Source organism: Oncorhynchus nerka, unplaced genomic scaffold, assembly GCF_034236695.1.
Source record: "Oncorhynchus nerka isolate Pitt River unplaced genomic scaffold, Oner_Uvic_2.0 unplaced_scaffold_1438, whole genome shotgun sequence".
NCBI lineage: Eukaryota > Metazoa > Chordata > Actinopteri > Salmoniformes > Salmonidae > Oncorhynchus > Oncorhynchus nerka.
The window spans coordinates 62,904-80,579 of NW_027039880.1; the positions used below are offsets into that span (position 1 = coordinate 62,904).

The 17,676-nt window shown below is 46.8% G+C and overlaps 1 protein-coding gene across 1 annotated transcript; it reads right to left on the reverse strand.

The window, feature by feature from the left end:
• Window positions 1-1,308: 1,308 nt before the first annotated feature.
• On the reverse strand, window positions 1,309-16,879 carry ptdss1a (phosphatidylserine synthase 1a). The gene is made up of 11 exons (XM_065015437.1): window positions 16,447-16,879; window positions 15,255-15,346; window positions 14,819-14,863; window positions 13,573-13,697; window positions 12,943-13,101; window positions 12,652-12,803; window positions 10,367-10,508; window positions 8,045-8,157; window positions 7,603-7,668; window positions 3,912-4,011; window positions 1,309-1,338 (listed from the first exon to the last, which is right to left on the reverse strand). Exons 1-11 carry the CDS (start codon window positions 16,629-16,631, stop codon window positions 1,309-1,311), a joined length of 1,209 nt encoding a protein of 402 aa, XP_064871509.1. The 5' UTR covers window positions 16,632-16,879.
• Window positions 16,880-17,676: the final 797 nt, after the last annotated feature.

Consider the following 17,676-nt stretch of genomic DNA (forward strand, 5'->3'; position numbering starts at 1 on the left):
CAGTTCCAGGGACATGTGTTCTAAATGACCTGGGATAGTCACAGTTCCAGGGACATGTGTTCTAAACGACCTGGGATAGTCACAGTTCCAGGGACATGTGTTCTAAACGACCTGGGATAGTCACAGTTCCAGGGACATGTGTTCTAAATGACCTGGGATAGTCACAGTTCCAGGGACATGTGTTCTAAACGACCTGGGATAGTCACAGTTCCAGGGACATGTGTTCTAAATGACCTGGGATAGTCACAGTTCCAGGGACATGTGTTCTAAATGACCTGGGATAGTCACAGTTCCAGGGACATGTGTTCTAAATGACCTGGGATAGTCACAGTTCCAGGGACATGTGTTCTAAATGACCTGGGATAGTCACAGTTCCAGGGACATGCGTTCTAAACGACCTGGGTGATGAATAAAGGTGCATGTATATGGAGAAGGGTTGCAGCAGGACCACCCTGTAGTCAACGAGGTGTAGTTCATATCTAGCCTGGTATGTCAGCATACTGGGATAGATCTCAGTTCCCAGGGAATGTGATTAAGGCCTGGGAGGAGAGGAGACAGAGTTAAGGCCACAGTCAGTTCAAGGTCAGGTTTCAGCTTTATTGTCCTTGAAACAATAGTCAAAACATCCAGGGACATGTACAATGTGAATACTAAATCAAGACCTGCCAACATCCAGGATAGTCACAGTTCCAGGGACATGACATTCCATAATAAAGCAGTGACCTGGGATATCCTGTCACAGGACAACTCCAGCCCTGGTACATGTGTTCTAAACTGACAACTGCCCTGGTATAGTCACCATCTTCTAGGACAACTACAGCCCTGGACATCCTGTCACCATCTAAACTGGACAACTACAGCCCTGGGAGATAGTCACCATCTTCCAGGGACATGTTATCCTGTCACCATCTAAACTAGACAACTACAGCCCTGGTGATCCTGTCACCATCTAAACTAGGACAACTACAGCCCTGTAGGTATCCTGTCAGGACAACTACAGCCCTTGCAATGAAGGTCAACTTTAGCTGGAAACCTGTCATCATCTAATACTAGGACAACACAGCCCTGGTAGGTTATCCTGTCAATCTAATACTAGGACAACTACAGCCCTGTAGTTATCCTGTCACCATCTAATACTAGGACAACTACAGCCTGTCACCATGGTATCCTGTCACCATCTAATACTAGTCAGCCCTGGTAGGTTATCCTGTCATCTAATACTATCTTCCTCTCTTGCAGACAACTACAGCCCTGTAGATCCTGTCATGCAATACTAGGACAACTACAGCCCTGGTATTATCCTGTCATCTAATACAGACACAGGAATGTGATTAAGGCCTGGGAGGATCCTGTCAGGACAACTACAGCCCTGGTAAGTTATCCTGTCACCATCTAATCAGGACAACTCAGCCCTGGTAGGTTATCCTGTCACCATCAATACTAGGACAACTTTATCCTGTCCTCTAAACTAATAACTAAGCCCTGGTACATCCTGTCAATCTAATACAGGAAACTACAGCCCTATATCCTGTCACCATCTAGGACAACTACAGCCCTGATCCTGTCACCATCTAATACTAGGACAACTACAGCCCTGGTAATCCTGTCACCATCTAATACTAGGACAACTACAGCCCTGGTACGGTATCCTGTCACCTACTAGGACAACTACAGCCCTGGTAGCCAACATCCAACTACAGCCCTGGTAGTCCTGTCACCATCTAATACTAGGACAACTACAGCCCTGGTATATCCTGCACCACAAAATGGACAACTAGCCCTGTCCTGTCACCATCTAATACTGGACAACTACAGCCCTGGTAGGTTATCCTGTCATCATCAATACTAGGACAACTAAGCCCTGGCAGTTATCCTGTCACCATCTAATACTAGGACAACTACAGCCCTGGTATCGGTTATCCTGTCACCATCTAATACTAGGACAACTACAGCCCTGGTAGGTTATCCTGTCACCATCTAATACTAGGACAACTACAGCCCTGGTAGGTTATCCTGTCACCATCTAATACTAGGACAACTACAGCCCTGGTAGGTTATCCTGTCACCATCTAATACTAGGACAACTACAGCCCTGGTAGGTTATCCTGTCACCATCTAATACTAGGACAACTACAGCCCTGGTAGGTTATCCTGTCACCATCCTGTCAGCCCTGGTACGTTATCCTGTCACCATCTAATACTATCATCTACCAGGACAACTACAGCCCTGGTATACTAGGACAACTACAGCCCTGGTAGGTTATCCTGTCACCATCTAATACTAGGACAACTACAGCCCTGGTAGGTTATCCTGTCACCATCTAATACTAGGACAACTACAGCCCTGGTAGGTTATCCTGTCACCATCTAATACTAGGACAACTACAGCCCTGGTAGGTTATCCTGTCACCATCTAATACTAGGACAACTACAGCCCTGGTAGGTTATCCTGTCACCATCTAATACTAGGACAACTACAGCCCTGGTACGTTATCCTGTCACCATCTAATACTAGGACAACTACAGCCCTGGTAGGTTATCCTGTCAGCCCTGGTAGGTTATCTAATACTAGGACAACTACAGCCCTGGTACATCCTGTCACTCTAATACAGGACAACTACAGCCCTGGTAGGTTGGTCCAACAGTCACATCTAATACTAGGACAACTACAGCCCTGGTAGGTTGGTCCAACAGTCACATGCTATTTATGGTACATTAACTATGACAAGAAACGGACTGGTCTAAATAGTGATATAGTGATATGAGTACTTTTAGAGACCTGAACAACTGTTTGGAGACTAGTTTTACTATGTACATAAACAAACCACTTGGACATGACAGCTGTGTGGAGACTGGTATGTTTATGTGCACAGTAACAGCTGTGTGGTATGTTTATGTACTTGATGTGCACAGTAGTACTACATGAACATGACAGCTGTGTGGAGAGCTACTACTTGAACATGACAGCTGTGTGAGACTGGTATGTTTATGTTTATGTGCACAGTAATACTACTTGAACATGACAGACTGGTATGTTTATGTGCACAGTAGTACTACTTGAACATGACAGCTGTGTGGAGACTGGTATGTTTATGTGACACAGACTGTACAGTACTACTTGAACATGACAGCTGTGTGGAGACTGGTATGTTTATGAACATGACAGCTGTGTGGAGTAATACTACTTGAACATGACAGCTGTGTGGAGACTGGTATGTTTATGTGCACAGTAATACTACTTGAACATGACAGCTGTGTGGAGACTGGTATGTTTATGTGCACAGTAATACTACTTGAACATGACAGCTGTGTGGAGACTGGTATGTTTATGTGCACAGTAATACTACTTGAACATGACAGCTGTGTGGAGACTGGTATGTTTATGTGCACAGTAATACTACTTGAACATGACAGCTGTGTGGAGACTGGTATGTTTATGTGCACAGTAATACTACTTGAACATGACAGCTGTGTGGAGATGTACACAGTAATACTACTTGTGATGTTTATATGTTTATGTGCACAGTAATACTACTTGAACATGACAGCTGTGTGGAGACTGGTGTTTATGTTTACTACTTGTGACAGCAGTATGTTTATGTACATACTACTTGTTTATGTACATGACAGCTGGTATGTTTATGTACACAGTAATACTAACATGACAGATGTGTGAACATGACAGCTGTGTGGAGACATGACAGCTGTATGTTTTTATGTACACAGTAGTACTACTTGAACATGACAGCTGTGTGGAGACTGGTATGTTTATGTGCACAGTAATACTACTTGAACATGACAGCTGTGTGGAGACTGGTATGTTTATGTGCACAGTAATACTACTTGAACATGACAGCTATGTGCACAGTAGTACTACTTGAACATGACAGCTGTGTAGAAACCATGCTTACCACACACACCAGCCACAGCAGCACATAGAGGACCTGGGTCTTGGAGAACAGCTCCATTCCAAACTTTATACACGCCAAGGCCTCCAGGAACGCTATGGCCCTGTGATGTCAGAGACACACACACACACACAGACGTCACACACTACAGCTAAGGCTGCTGGGTAATCAGACAGCTATAGCTGTGTCCCAAATGGCTCCATATTCCCTCCATGGTGGGTAACCTGGTCTAAAGTAGTGCACTATAAAGGGAATAGGGTAGCTGTTGGGATGCACCCCATGACACCTGTCACCCTGCTGGGTGGTGACATGACAGAGTGAGGGAGAGGAGGGTGAGGGGTGAGCGAGGCAGAGAGAGGTAAGCTGAGGCCCATAGAAACATGAAACCAGTCCATCTACATGGTCAGATGTTAACAGCCTTTACTCTAGTGGGAGCTGGAGGGAATAGGCAACATATTCAGACCCCTGCTGAGCACTAACCAAAATAAACAGACTGACAACAGGCCAAATGCCACATGCACAATGCAAACATGGATAACAGAATATTAATGGAATATAATGGGGGGTTATAAAATCACATTTCACAAATGGTGTCTACGAAAGTTTCTAAGATCCCTTATTTCCCTAAACATGGGAACCACTAGAATACACAGAGGGTAGTGTGTACGACCCAGTACATCACTGGGGCCAAGCTTCCTGCCATCCAGGACCTTTATACTAGGCGGTGTCAGAGGAAGGCCCCAAAAATATGTCAAAGACTCCAGTCACCCAAGTCATAGGCTGTTCTCTCTGCTACCGTATGGCGAGCGGTACCGGAGCGCCAAGTCTAGGTCCAAAAGACTCTTTAACAGATTCTACCCCCAAGCCATAAGACTGCTGAACAATGAATCAAATGGCCACCAGGACTAAGCCAGTCTTTAATACTCAGGGTTTAGCTGGGGGATAATGGAGGCCATTGTTTTGTAGTGCTTCACTGCCAGACTGTCTGTGTCTGTGTGTGTGTGTGTGTGACTGTGTGTGTACAGCCCTAACCAGCTACAGTTTCTCAGTTCTCCAAGCTGTAGAAGGTCCATTAACATTAGCCTCCATCTCCCATGTCTTCACCCTCACACAGCTACAGTTTCTCAGTCCTCCACGCTGTAGGTCTGTTAACATTAGCCTCCATCTCCCATGTCTTCACCCTCACACTGCTACAGTTTCTCAGTCCTCCACGCTGTAGGTCTGTTAACATTAGCCTCCATCTCCCATGTCTTCACCCTCACACTGCTACAGTTTCTCAGTCCTCCACGCTGTAGGTCTGTTAACATTAGCCTCCATCTCCCATGTCTTCACCCTCACACTGCTACAGTTTCTCAGTCCTCCACGCTGTAGAAGGTCCATTAACATTAGCCTCCATCTCCCATGTCTTCACCCTCACACAGCTACAGTTTCTCAGTCCTCCACGCTGTAGAAGGTCCATTAACATTAGCCTCCATCTCCCATGTCCTCACCCTCACACTGCTCAGTTTCTCAGTCCTCCACGCTGCCATTAACATTAGCCTCCATCTCCCATGTCTTCACCCTCACACTGCTACAGTTTCTCAGTCCTCCACGCTGTAGAAGGTCCATTAACATTAGCCTCCATCTCCCATGTCTTCACCCTCACACAGCTACAGTTTCTCAGTCCTCCACGCTGTAGGTCTGTTAACATTAGCCTCCATCTCCCATGTCTTCACCCTCACACAGCTACAGTTTCTCAGTCCTCCACGCTGTAGGTCTGTTAACATTAGCCTCCATCTCCCATGTCTTCACCCTCACACTGCTACAGTTTCTCAGTCCTCCACGCTGTAGGTCTGTTAACATTAGCCTCCATCTCCCATGTCTTCACCCTCACACTGCTACAGTTTCTCAGTCCTCCACGCTGTAGGTCTGTTAACATTAGCCTCCATCTCCCATGTCTTCACCCTCACACTGCTACAGTTTCTCAGTCCTCCACGCTGTAGGTCTGTTAACATTAGCCTCCATCTCCCATGTCTTCACCCTCACACTGCTACACTCAGTCCTCCACAGTTTCTCAGTCCACCCTCACACGCTGTAGTCCTCCACGTCTGTTAACATTAGCCTCCATCTCCCATGTCTTCACCCTCACACTGCTACAGTTTCTCAGTCCTCCACGCTGTAGGTCTGTTAACATTAGCCTCCATCTCCCATGTCTTCAGTCCTCCACGCTCACCATTAGCCTCCATCTCCCACTCACACAGCTACAGGACTTCCAGTCCATCCACGCTGTACCTTTTTCTCAGTCCTCCACGCTGTAGGTCTGTTAACATTAGCCTCCATCTCCCATGTCTTCACCCTCACACAGCTACAGTTTCTCAGTCCTCCACGCTGTAGGTCTGTTAACATTAGCCTCCATCTCCCATGTCTTCACCCTCACACTGCTACAGTTTCTCAGTCCTCCACGCTGTAGGTCTGTTAACATTAGCCTCCATCTCCCATGTCTTCACCCTCACACTGCTCAGTTTCTCAGTCCTCCACGCTGTAGGTCTGTTAACATTAGCCTCCATCTCCCATGTTTCACCCTCACACTGCTACAGTTTCTCAGTCCTCCACGCTGTAGGTCTGTTAACATTAGCCTCCATCTCCCATGTCTTCACCCTCACACAGCTACAGTTTCTCAGTCCTCCACGCTGTAGAAGGTCCATTAACATTAGCCTCCATCTCCCATGTCTTCACCCTCACACTGCTACAGTTTCTCAGTCCTCCACGCTGTAGGTCTGTTAACATTAGCCTCCATCTCCCATGTCTTCACCCTCACACAGCTACAGTTTCTCAGTCCTCCACGCTGTAGGTCTGTTAACATTAGCCTCCATCTCCCATGTCTTCACCCTCACACTGCTACAGTTTCTCAGTCCTCCACGCTGTAGGTCTGTTAACATTAGCCTCCATCTCCCATGTCTTCACCCTCACACAGCTACAGTTTCTCAGTCCTCCACGCTGTAGGTCTGTTAACATTAGCCTCCATCTCCCATGTCTTCACCCTCACACAGCTACAGTTTCTCAGTCCTCCACGCTGTAGGTCTGTTAACATTAGCCTCCATCTCCCATGTCTTCACCCTCACACAGCTACAGTTTCTCAGTCCTCCTCCACGCTGTAGGTCTGTTAACATTAGCCTCCATCTCCCATGTCTTCACCCTCACACTGCTACAGTTTCTCAGTCCTCCACGCTGTAGGTCTGTTAACATTAGCCTCCATCTCCCATGTCTTCCACACTGCTACAGTTTCTCCTCACGCTGTAGGTCTCATTAGCCTCCATCTCCCATGTCTTCACCCTCAGTTTTCTCAGTCCTCCACGCTGTAGAAGGTCCATTAACATTAGCCTCCATCTCCCATGTCTTCACCCTCACACTGCTACAGTTTCTCAGTCCTCCACGCTGTAGGTCTGTTAACATTAGCCTCCATCTCCCATGTCTTCACCCTCACACTGCTACAGTTTACATACAAACACACAGCCCAACGGTAGAAACCACACCGTCAAAGAGCTCTGTTCAGTTGTTGACTAAAGGTAAATCATCGACCTGACGGCTGACTACTGCAGACGTAAATGTGTATTGTAGTTTAATGGTGTAGATGGCAGACAGCAGAGTAAACAGCTTTATCTCCTCAGACATCATCTACTGTCGTCATGGTAGTAGCTAATGAAATAACACTCACCCAAACACCCAGCACTGTGTCCCAACACGCTTACACTGTGTGTCTGTGAGGTAGGCATAGTACTGCCTGAAAAACACAGGGAGAAAACACCACCACAGGTCAGGACAAACACAGGATGGGAAGGCAGACATGTGAACCAGTTTACCACAGACAGAGAGCTGTCCTCTCATAGCCATTAACTCTAGACATGTTGGACAAACACAGGATGGGAAGGCAGACATGTGAACCAGTTTACCACAGACAGAGAGCTGTCCTCTCATAGCCATTAACTCTAGACATGTTGGACAAACACTGATGGTATGACTGAGGAGTTTTCTGAAGACTGGTGCAGAAGGGGTGCAAATTGGGAGAGAAGGGGGACAGAGGAGAGAGGAGGGGGGGAACAGAGGAGAGGGGGAGAACAGAGGAGAGAGATCAGCCCAGGTGAGGGGTGAGGTCCTACCTCACGGTGGGAGCTGTGATGATGCCGATGAAGAGGATCCGACACCAGCTGAGGGCGTGGCACGCCGGGAACACAAATATGTGCTTCAGGAAGAATGTGTTCAACTCTGTCAGCTATGGAGAAACAGAGAGTTATCAGAGACACCATCACAAAGCCACCCCCTACACAGGGCACTACAGAGCTCCCCCCGGGCTCTACAGAGCTCCCCCCCACACAGGGCTCTACAGAGCCCCCCCACCCACACACACACAGGGCTCTACACAGGGCTCTAATCACACTGAATACAGCGACTAATTATTCGATTTTTTTTGTAATTTAACTAGGGAAGTCAGTTAAGAACAAATTCATATTTACAATGACGGCCTAGGAACAGTGGGTTAACTGCCTTGTTCAGGGGCAGAACCACAGATTTTTACCTTCTCAGCTCGGGGATTCGATCTAGCAACCTTTTGGTTACTGGCCCAATGCTCTAACAACCAGGCTACCTGCCACCCCAACTAACTCATCCCTCTCTCTCTCTCTACCTCCCAAATGAGGAAGTAGAATACATAGCCTAGCTATGCAATACAATGAACCTGAACCATGTCAACATTTGGACCCACCCACAGTTTGACCCTGCGCTTCTCATCATCCACAGTACAGCATAATGAAGAGACTGGAACCAGACTGTCTCAACACGCTGTCATTTGGCCCTGAGCCTGTGTGTGTGTGTGTCTCTCAGTGTAGAGATAGGCTCAGGGCCAAATAAGACTGTCTAGAGGCCCTCTGGAGAGAAAGCAGCTAAACTGTAGCTACTCCTGAGGACTCTCTCTCTCTCTCTCTACCTTCGCTCTCCCCTTCTCACCCACCCCTCCACTCTCACCCCCCACCCCTCGTCAAGCTCCTCTCAAAGAGTGGGTAATTACTATTTCAAGCCCCCAGAGTGTTGGGAACAGGAGGGAGGGAGAGGAGAGACTAGTCCATTTCAAGAGAAGCTGCTCAGCTTTTCATCGCCATGGCAGCCAGTATTGAGGATAAGGGGGGGTGAAGGAGTATTGGCAGCTATGGTGGGCTCTCTGGCTGGGACCTGGATTGTATTCATTGGCAACAAATAGTAGACAACGGACTAAAACTGGGAGGGACTACTGGAACTTTTCCAACAAGAAATGCTCGTTTTCATTTTCCAATGCAAAAATGGTTTTGCCACAGTGTTCCCAAATGAATATGACCCTGGGTTAATGATGGAAAGCACTGGAACTTATTGAAGTTCCCCATCTTCCCATCCACCCCACGGTGTGGTGGGGCGCTGTCCCCCATCCAGAAACTGTCCACCCAGTCACATGTCATCCGGCTAGTTTCTCACTCTAAGAAATTAGTTTTCAATAAGAACACGCCATTTTACCATTTTATATACCTAGTGCTGTCAGCTAACCCCTGTCAGGCCAGAACTCTGCATATACCTGGTGCTGTCAGCTAACCCCTGTCAGGCCAGAACTCTGCATATACCTAGTGCTAACAGCTAACCCCTGTCAGGCCAGAACTCTGCATATACCTAGTGCTGTCAGCTAACCCCTGTCAGGCCAGAACTCTGCATATACCTAGTGCTGTCAGCTAACTCCTGTCAGGCCAGAACTCTGCATATACCTAGTGCTGTCAGCTAACTCCTGTCAGGCCAGAACTCTGCATATACCTAGTGCTAACAGCTAACCCCTGTCAGGCCAGAACTCTGCATATACCTAGTGCTAACAGCTAACCCCTGTCAGGCCAGAACTCTGCATATACCTAGTGCTGTCAGCTAACCCCTGTCAGGCCAGAACTCTGCATATACCTAGTGCTGTCAGCTAACCCCTGTCAGGCCAGAACTCTGCATATACCTAGTGCTGTCAGCTAACCCCCGTCAGGCCAGAACTCTCCATATACCTAGTGCTAACAGCTAACCCCTGTCAGGCCAGAACTCTGCATATACCTAGTGCTGTCAGCTAACCCCAGCTAACCCCTCAGGCCAGAACTCTGCATATACCTAGTGCTGTCAGCTAACCCCTGTCAGGCCAGAACTCTGCATATACCTAGTGCTGTCAGCTAACTCCTGTCAGGCCAGAACTCTGCATATACCTAGTGCTAACAGCTAACCCCTGTCAGGCCAGAACTCTGCATATACCTAGTGCTAACAGCTAACCCCTGTCAGGCCAGAACTCTGCATATACCTAGTGCTAACAGCTAACCCCTGTCAGGGCAGAACTCCCCATATACCTAGTGCTGTCAGGTCAGATAGACTTTGACCAGGGCCCTAAAGTAGTGCACTATAGGGTGTTATTGGACATGGGTTTGAAACCAGGAACATACCTGCCAGATGATCATGAAGAGGTAGACCCCGGTGACGCGCTGCAGGGAAGACTTGGGGTCAAACCAGCGGACGTAGGTCCAGCTAGCCGGGGTGAACTGGAGCGCAGCACGTTTGATCTTCCCTGTCGTGGTGTGGATGTCCCTGGACAGGTAGAGACACACACACACGGCAGAAGAGTTAACAAGGCTTGTGAATAGACACACAATAAGATAAGTAACACACAGCTAACTTGGATGAAAACAATGCCATTACATAAATTATTCAAGGCCACCTCGTTACCGGGCAACGGGCCTAATAATACTAAGCGAAAGCTAAACTGTAAGTGCCTCTGGATCAGAAAGTCTGATAAATGACTAAAAAAGGTCAATGTAAAAATGTAGGAAGTCAATTTCCATACGGTTTTGTTTCTGAGACGTGAACAAATGTCACTGAATTCCCTAGAGAAAGTAAGTAGCCTTGTCTGAGCCAGAAGCAGATCTCCTGTTTAGGTAGCGCGAGGCAGCTTGACCAACAAGTACACCCCCTGGACAGGACGCTATTGCAGAGCCCCATGGGGCCTGGTCAAAAGAACTGCTCTTTACAGGGAAAAGGGTGCCAATTGTGACACAGCCAGTAAAGCGAGGGAGGGAGGGGACCTACATGCTGGAGGCCCAGTGGTAGGGCTAGGAGGACCTACACTACATAGGCAAAAGTATGTGGACACCCCTTCATATTAGCTGGTTCGGCATTTTCAGCTACACCCGTTTACTGACCTGTATATAAAATCTAGCATACAGCCATGCAATCTCCATAGACACACATTGGCAGTAGAATAGCCCGTACTGAAGAGCTCAGTGACTATCAACGTGGGACCGTCATAAGATGCCACCTTTCCAACAAGTCAGTTCGTCACATTTTTGCAACTAGAGCTGGCCCGGTCAACTGTAAGTGCCGTTATTGTGAAGTGAAAACATCTAGGAGCAACAACAGCTCAGCCGTGAAGTGGTAGGCCACACAAGCTCACAGAACAGGACCGCCGAGTGCTGAAGTGCATAAAAATTCCAAACTGCCTCTGGAAGCAACGTCAGCACAAGAACTGTTCGTCGCGAGCTTCATGAAATGGGTTTCCATGGCCGAGCTGCCGCACACAAACCTAAGATCACCATACGCAATGCCAAGCTTCGGCTAGAGAGGTGTAAGGCGCTCCACCATTGAACTGGAGCAGTGGAAACGTGTTCTCTGGAGTGATGAATCACGCTTCACCATCTGGCAGTAAGACAGAAGAATCTGGGTTTGACAGAATAATGGCCTGGATCTGTTTTTCATGGTTCGGGCTAGGCCATTTAGTTCCAGTGAAGGGAAATCTTAAAGCTACAGCATACAATAACATGCTAGATGACTCATGCTAGATGTGCTACTAACTTTGTGGCAAACGTTTGGGGAAGGCCCTTTCCTGTTTCAGCAACGGCCCTAGTGCCCACTAATGCTCATGGCTGAATGGAAACAAGTCTCCACAGCAATGTTCCAACATCTAGTGGAAAGCCTTCCCAGAATTGTGGAGGCTGTTATTTGCAGAAAAGGGGGAGGGGGGGCTAACTAAATTTTTATGCCCATGATTTTGGAATGAGATGTTTGATGAGCAGGTGTCCATATACTTTTGTGTACCTGATGGAGGCCCAGTGGTAGAGTCAGGAGGACCTACTTGATGGAGGCCCAGTGGTAGGGTTATGGGTACCTGCTTGATAGAGGCCCAGTGATAGGGTTAGGGTTATGGGTACCTACTTGATGGAGGCCCAGTGGTAGGGTTATGGGGTCCCAGTGGTAGGGTTATGGGTACCTACTTGATGGAGGCCCAGTGGTAGGGTTATGGGGTACCTACTTGATGGAGGCCCAGTGGTAGGGTTATGGGTACCTACTTGATGGAGGCCCAGTGGTAGGGTTATGGGTACCTACTTGATGGAGGCCCAGTGGTAGGGTTATGGGGTCCCAGTGGTAGGGTTATGGGTACCTACTTGATGGAGGCCCAGTGGTAGGGTTATGGGGTACCTACTTGATGGAGGCCCAGTGGTAGGGTTATGGGTACCTACTTGATGGAGGCCCAGTGGTAGGGTTATGGGTACCTACTTGATGGAGGCCCAGTGGTAGGGTTATGGGTACCTACTTGATGGAGGCCCAGTGGTAGGGTTATGGGTACCTACTTGGAGGCCCAGTGGTAGGGTTATGGGGTACCTACTTGGAGGCCCAGTGGTAGGGTTATGGGGTACCTACTTGATGGAGGCCCAGTGGTAGGGTTATGGGTACCTACTTGATGGAGGCCCAGTGGTAGGTCCTCATCTCCAGGAAGCGACAGACAGTCATACCCATCCAGATGCCTCCTCCATTACACAACAGTATGTCCAGGATCAGCTGGTCCCACCAGCACTCAGCAAAGTTAGGCAGCAGGTGCATGAAGAACAGCTGAGGAGGAGAGGATGAGGGGGAAAATAGGGAGAGGAAGAGTAATAATTTATACCTCTCCTAAACTCCTTCTCTGACACTCTCCTAACCAAATGTTCTGACATTTGGTGTTTGTTCGTGCTTTGGGGTGTGTGTGTACCTCAGTGAGCTCCCAGGTGATGCTGATGGTCCAACAGAGGCCGTAGCTGCGGATGAGCAGGGCCTTCATGCCCCAGCCCCAGAAGTGACTGAAGGCAAATATGTCAAAGTGGCTCAGGATTCGCTCCCAGGTGATCACGTGACAGTTCACTGCATACTCCTACAAGCAGAGCACAGCGGCCAGAGACAACATCAACAATAGCCAATCAGAACAAGAGCATGAGGAAGTGAGTGTTGGTGCTAGAAGAGGGCTGTATCCTGTTTCTCCACCCTTTTCCACAAAGTGTGGACTTGCACACTTCCCATCATGGATTAAAAGCATTGGATTGGTGTAAGAATTGGCTGGAGGGAGTTTCACAATTGTTAAAAAGGCATGCCGGGAAGTGTGCACCTCAGGTGGAGAATCAGGAAGTAGCCACGGTCAATGTGCTAACCAAGAGACTGACAGCTAAGAGATCAGAAACTGACAGTAAAGAAAGTGTGCGTCCCAAATGCCACTCTATTCCCCTATATTATAGTGCACTACTTTTGACCACGACTCTAGTGAAAAGTAGTGCACTCCATAGGGAACAGGGTGAGTTGGGAAGCAACCACAGAGACTGATAGAAGAGCAAGGCTGCTGCTTACTCACCATGATGTCAGCCTCCCGGGTGGCGTAGCGCAGGTTGGGGTCCAGCCAGTACATGACGTTCTTCACCTGCTCCCAGTTTAGGAAGATGATGAACACCAGGAACAGGAAGTACAGCACACTCAGACCTGACCATAAAAGGGAGATGTCAGATCACTAGGAACAGGAAGTACAGCACACTCAGACCTGACCATAAAAGGGAGATGTCAGATCACTAGGAACAGGAAGTACAGCACACTCAGACCTGACCATAACAGGGAGATGTCAGATCACTAGGAACAGGAAGTACAGCACACTCAGACCTGACCATAACAGGGAGATGTCAGATCACTAGGAACAGGAAGTACAGCACACTCAGACCTGACCATAACAGGGAGATGTCAGATCACTAGGAACAGGAAGTACAGCACACTCAGACCTGACCATAACAGGGAGATGTCAGATCACTAGGAACAGGAAGTACAGCACACTCAGACCTGACCATAACAGGGAGATGTCAGATCACTAGGAACAGGAAGTACAGCACACTCAGACCTGACCATAACAGGGAGATGTCAGATCACTAGGAACAGGAAGTACAGCACACTCAGACCTGAACATAACAGGGAGATGTCAGATCACTAGGAACAGGAAGTACAGCACACTCAGACCTGACCATAACAGGGAGATGTCAGATCACTAGGAACAGGAAGTACAACACACTCAGACCTGACCATAACAGGGAGATGTCAGATCACTAGGAACAGGAAGTACAACACACTCAGACCTGACCATAACAGGGAGATGTCAGATCACTAGGAACAGGAAGTACAGCACACTCAGACCTGACCATAACAGGGAGATGTCAGATCACTAGGAACAGGAAGTACAACACACTCAGACCTGACCATAACAGGGAGATGTCAGATCACTAGGAACAGGAAGTACAACACACTCAGACCTGACCATAACAGAGCAATAACAGATTCTCATTCAATCAGGGCTGAACTGATTTCAGCAATTTAGAAAGACCTTTTTACATCAACAGTTGTCAGAAAGTAGCCTAAACCCCAAAGAGCAACTGAAGCAGAAGCACAGTGGCCAGGAAACACTCCCTAGAAGGAAGGAACCTATAAAGACACCTAGAGAGATTACCAACTCATGAATTGGGTGGATAATTCATGGTTAAACTCATTCAAAGTGAACTGGAATGGTAGCTAGGCCTATACAAAAAATGGGATTGTTAGATTTGTCACTTAATGTCACTCACCGAAAACTATTCGCCATATCGCCGGATGTGGTCTGGTAAATGGTCCTAGAGAGAGAAGAGTAAAAAAATACTGAATCAACAACTTCATGCACACTTAACGTTCCAAGGCTGGTGTACAATGACATGTAGAGATGTCTGACACATAGAACGTTTTATGAACACAGACAGTCACCCTCGAAGCATCGTTACCCATCACTCCACAAAAGCCACGGCAGAGTAAGGGAAACAACTACTTCAAGATCTCAGAGCGAGTGACATCACCGTTTCAAATGCTACTACCGCGCACTAGCTAGCCATTTCACAGCGGTTACACTAGCACCCTATTCCCTATATAGTGCACTACTTTTGACCAGAGACCAGGTCTAAAGTAGTGCACTATATAGGGGAAAAAGGTGCCATTTGATGTCAGAAGCAACTTGGACAACCTTGTCCTTACCGTTAGGGAAGGCCAGAACACTGATGACCAGGAAGAAGGAGAGGACCAGGATGAGGCCCACCCACAAGTTGGCGTCTTCGTTTGTCTCATCCCTAACATAACAAAAAGGCAAGGATTATTAACACAAACCAAAACCAGCATTAAGACATTTCAGAGTCAGTGAGATGAAAACAGTTCTAAAACTGATGCACTGATTGGACAGGTGGGTTTGAAACCCAAATTATATTCCCACCTCTGTCCCCACATAGCCTGCTGTACTGTGCTCTCCTTCAATCACACTTATGAAAGATCAGTGAGAGAGCTGAAATGATATTATAATTCACTCATCAGTGCTGGTTGACCTACTCCTGACACCCCCCCATTCCATTTGGTTATTGAGGATAAACCACTCTTGATGAGAGCAGCAGATAAGGGATTTGTCCCTAATGGCACCCCATTCCACATAGTGAAATACTTTTGACCAGGGCGCTATATGGAATAGGATGCCATTTGGAAACAGACAAGCTGTGCATCATGGGCTGCGTTCAGTACGCAAAAACGTAGTGGAAGCGGTGCTGTACGAACGACCAGTTGAAAACCGGGAGAGGTTGGGTTGTGAGTTCAAAATGCACGGCTCTCCTTTAAATACGTAACTCGTTGCTTCAACCACAGCCTGCCACACCCAACAAACGGCGCAAAGGTACCTCAAAGACTGTTCAAGAACGTTCAATGCAAACAGTTCCGCAACGTAGCATATGTTCAATCGAACTGAACGCACCCATGATGTAAGAAATTGATAGATGCATCTTGCAGATAAAAATGGACCACCAGGAACCAGGAAGGGAGATCCTTCCCCACGGTATAGAAAAGATACAAACGTGGCAAGTTGACACAATGTAGCTACAAATAGCAAATAAATCAGCCCACTTGCTACATCGAAACCAAACAAATTAAACATTCTCCTTCATTAGAGACGAGAGCGAGAGAGGAGCCAGATGGTCAGTCCCGCACCTGAGAACTTAAGCTAGCTAACTACTTCATCGAAAGACCTTAGTTACACATGTCAATTGTCGGAAATACTAGCGAACGTAATTACTTTTTGACTGCATAAACAAACACTTAGCTGCTCTGGCAGTTGGCCCTGTCAATATCGTTAGCATATAGCTAGCTAGTTTTAATTACCGGTAGTTAACTGGCTAGCTACTCTACTTACCTTGTAAATGCAAAATACATCAAGCTGAGCACTGTGCATGTTAACAGTGTTATTGTGTGCGGCTTATAGAAAAAGTCCAGTGTAATATCCTCCACTTGCTGCTCGTTGATCATACGGAAATGCATCCTGTAGTTCACATCATCTTTGCCTATAGTCCGCGATTCGTACCCATATCCGGACGCCATAATTGCGGGAGCGTGACCAGAGGAATCCGCCTTACCTCCTGCGGGCTCCTTTAGATTGACATTTAGACGTTCAGCGAAATGAATGATTCATGTTGTCCACTAGTAAAGACCAAAACGACCAGACGCACGTCCGTTAAATATGTGCGCAACAGCACAACCTAAAGAAAAACAGAGTCAAGAATGAACTGCTGCCTTCTTGCGAGTGCGAACATCACGGGTTAAATTTACTGAAACGTTTTAGGGGAAAAGAAACTCTCGATTTTTTGATTGGTTTGTAAGTCTAGGGGAGTGCCACTATGGAAAGCCGAAGGGTTCAGTTTATGAGATCAATCACGCGCTATTTTCTTAACGTTTGTAAACCACCAAGGCAAACCCACATAAATAGAATGGATTATATTTCTATGGGTAAACCAAGGTCAGTTCCACATCGCGTGAGGTTATTTACGTTCATGTCACAGGAGGGTAAAGAGTAATATGAATATTTTCCAACCACAAGCATTGATGTCATGAGTGTCCTAACCTACATTATTCCTAACCTACATTAGTTATCTGAAAAGTGGGAGAGATCGTCGTCAAATCACTGCATCATGAAAATGCATTAGTAAAATGGATATCATTATCATTCTCTGTAAGGGCTTCACATAATGTATGAAAAACCATCAGTATGGACATTATAATAATAGAATAGAACATAATGTATGAAAAACCATCAGTATGGACATTATAATAATAGAATAGAACATAATGTATGAAAAACCATCAGTATGGACGTTATAATAATAGAATAGAACATAATGTATGAAAAACCATCAGTATGGACGTTATAATAATAGAATAGAACATAATGTATGAAAAACCATCAGTATGGACGTTATAATAATAGAATAGAACATAATGTATGAAAAACCATCAGTATGGACGTTATAATAATAGAATAGAACATAATGTATGAAAAACCATCAGTATGGACGTTATAATAATAGAATAGAACATAATGTATGAAAAACCATCAGTATGGACGTTATAATAATAGAATAGAACATAA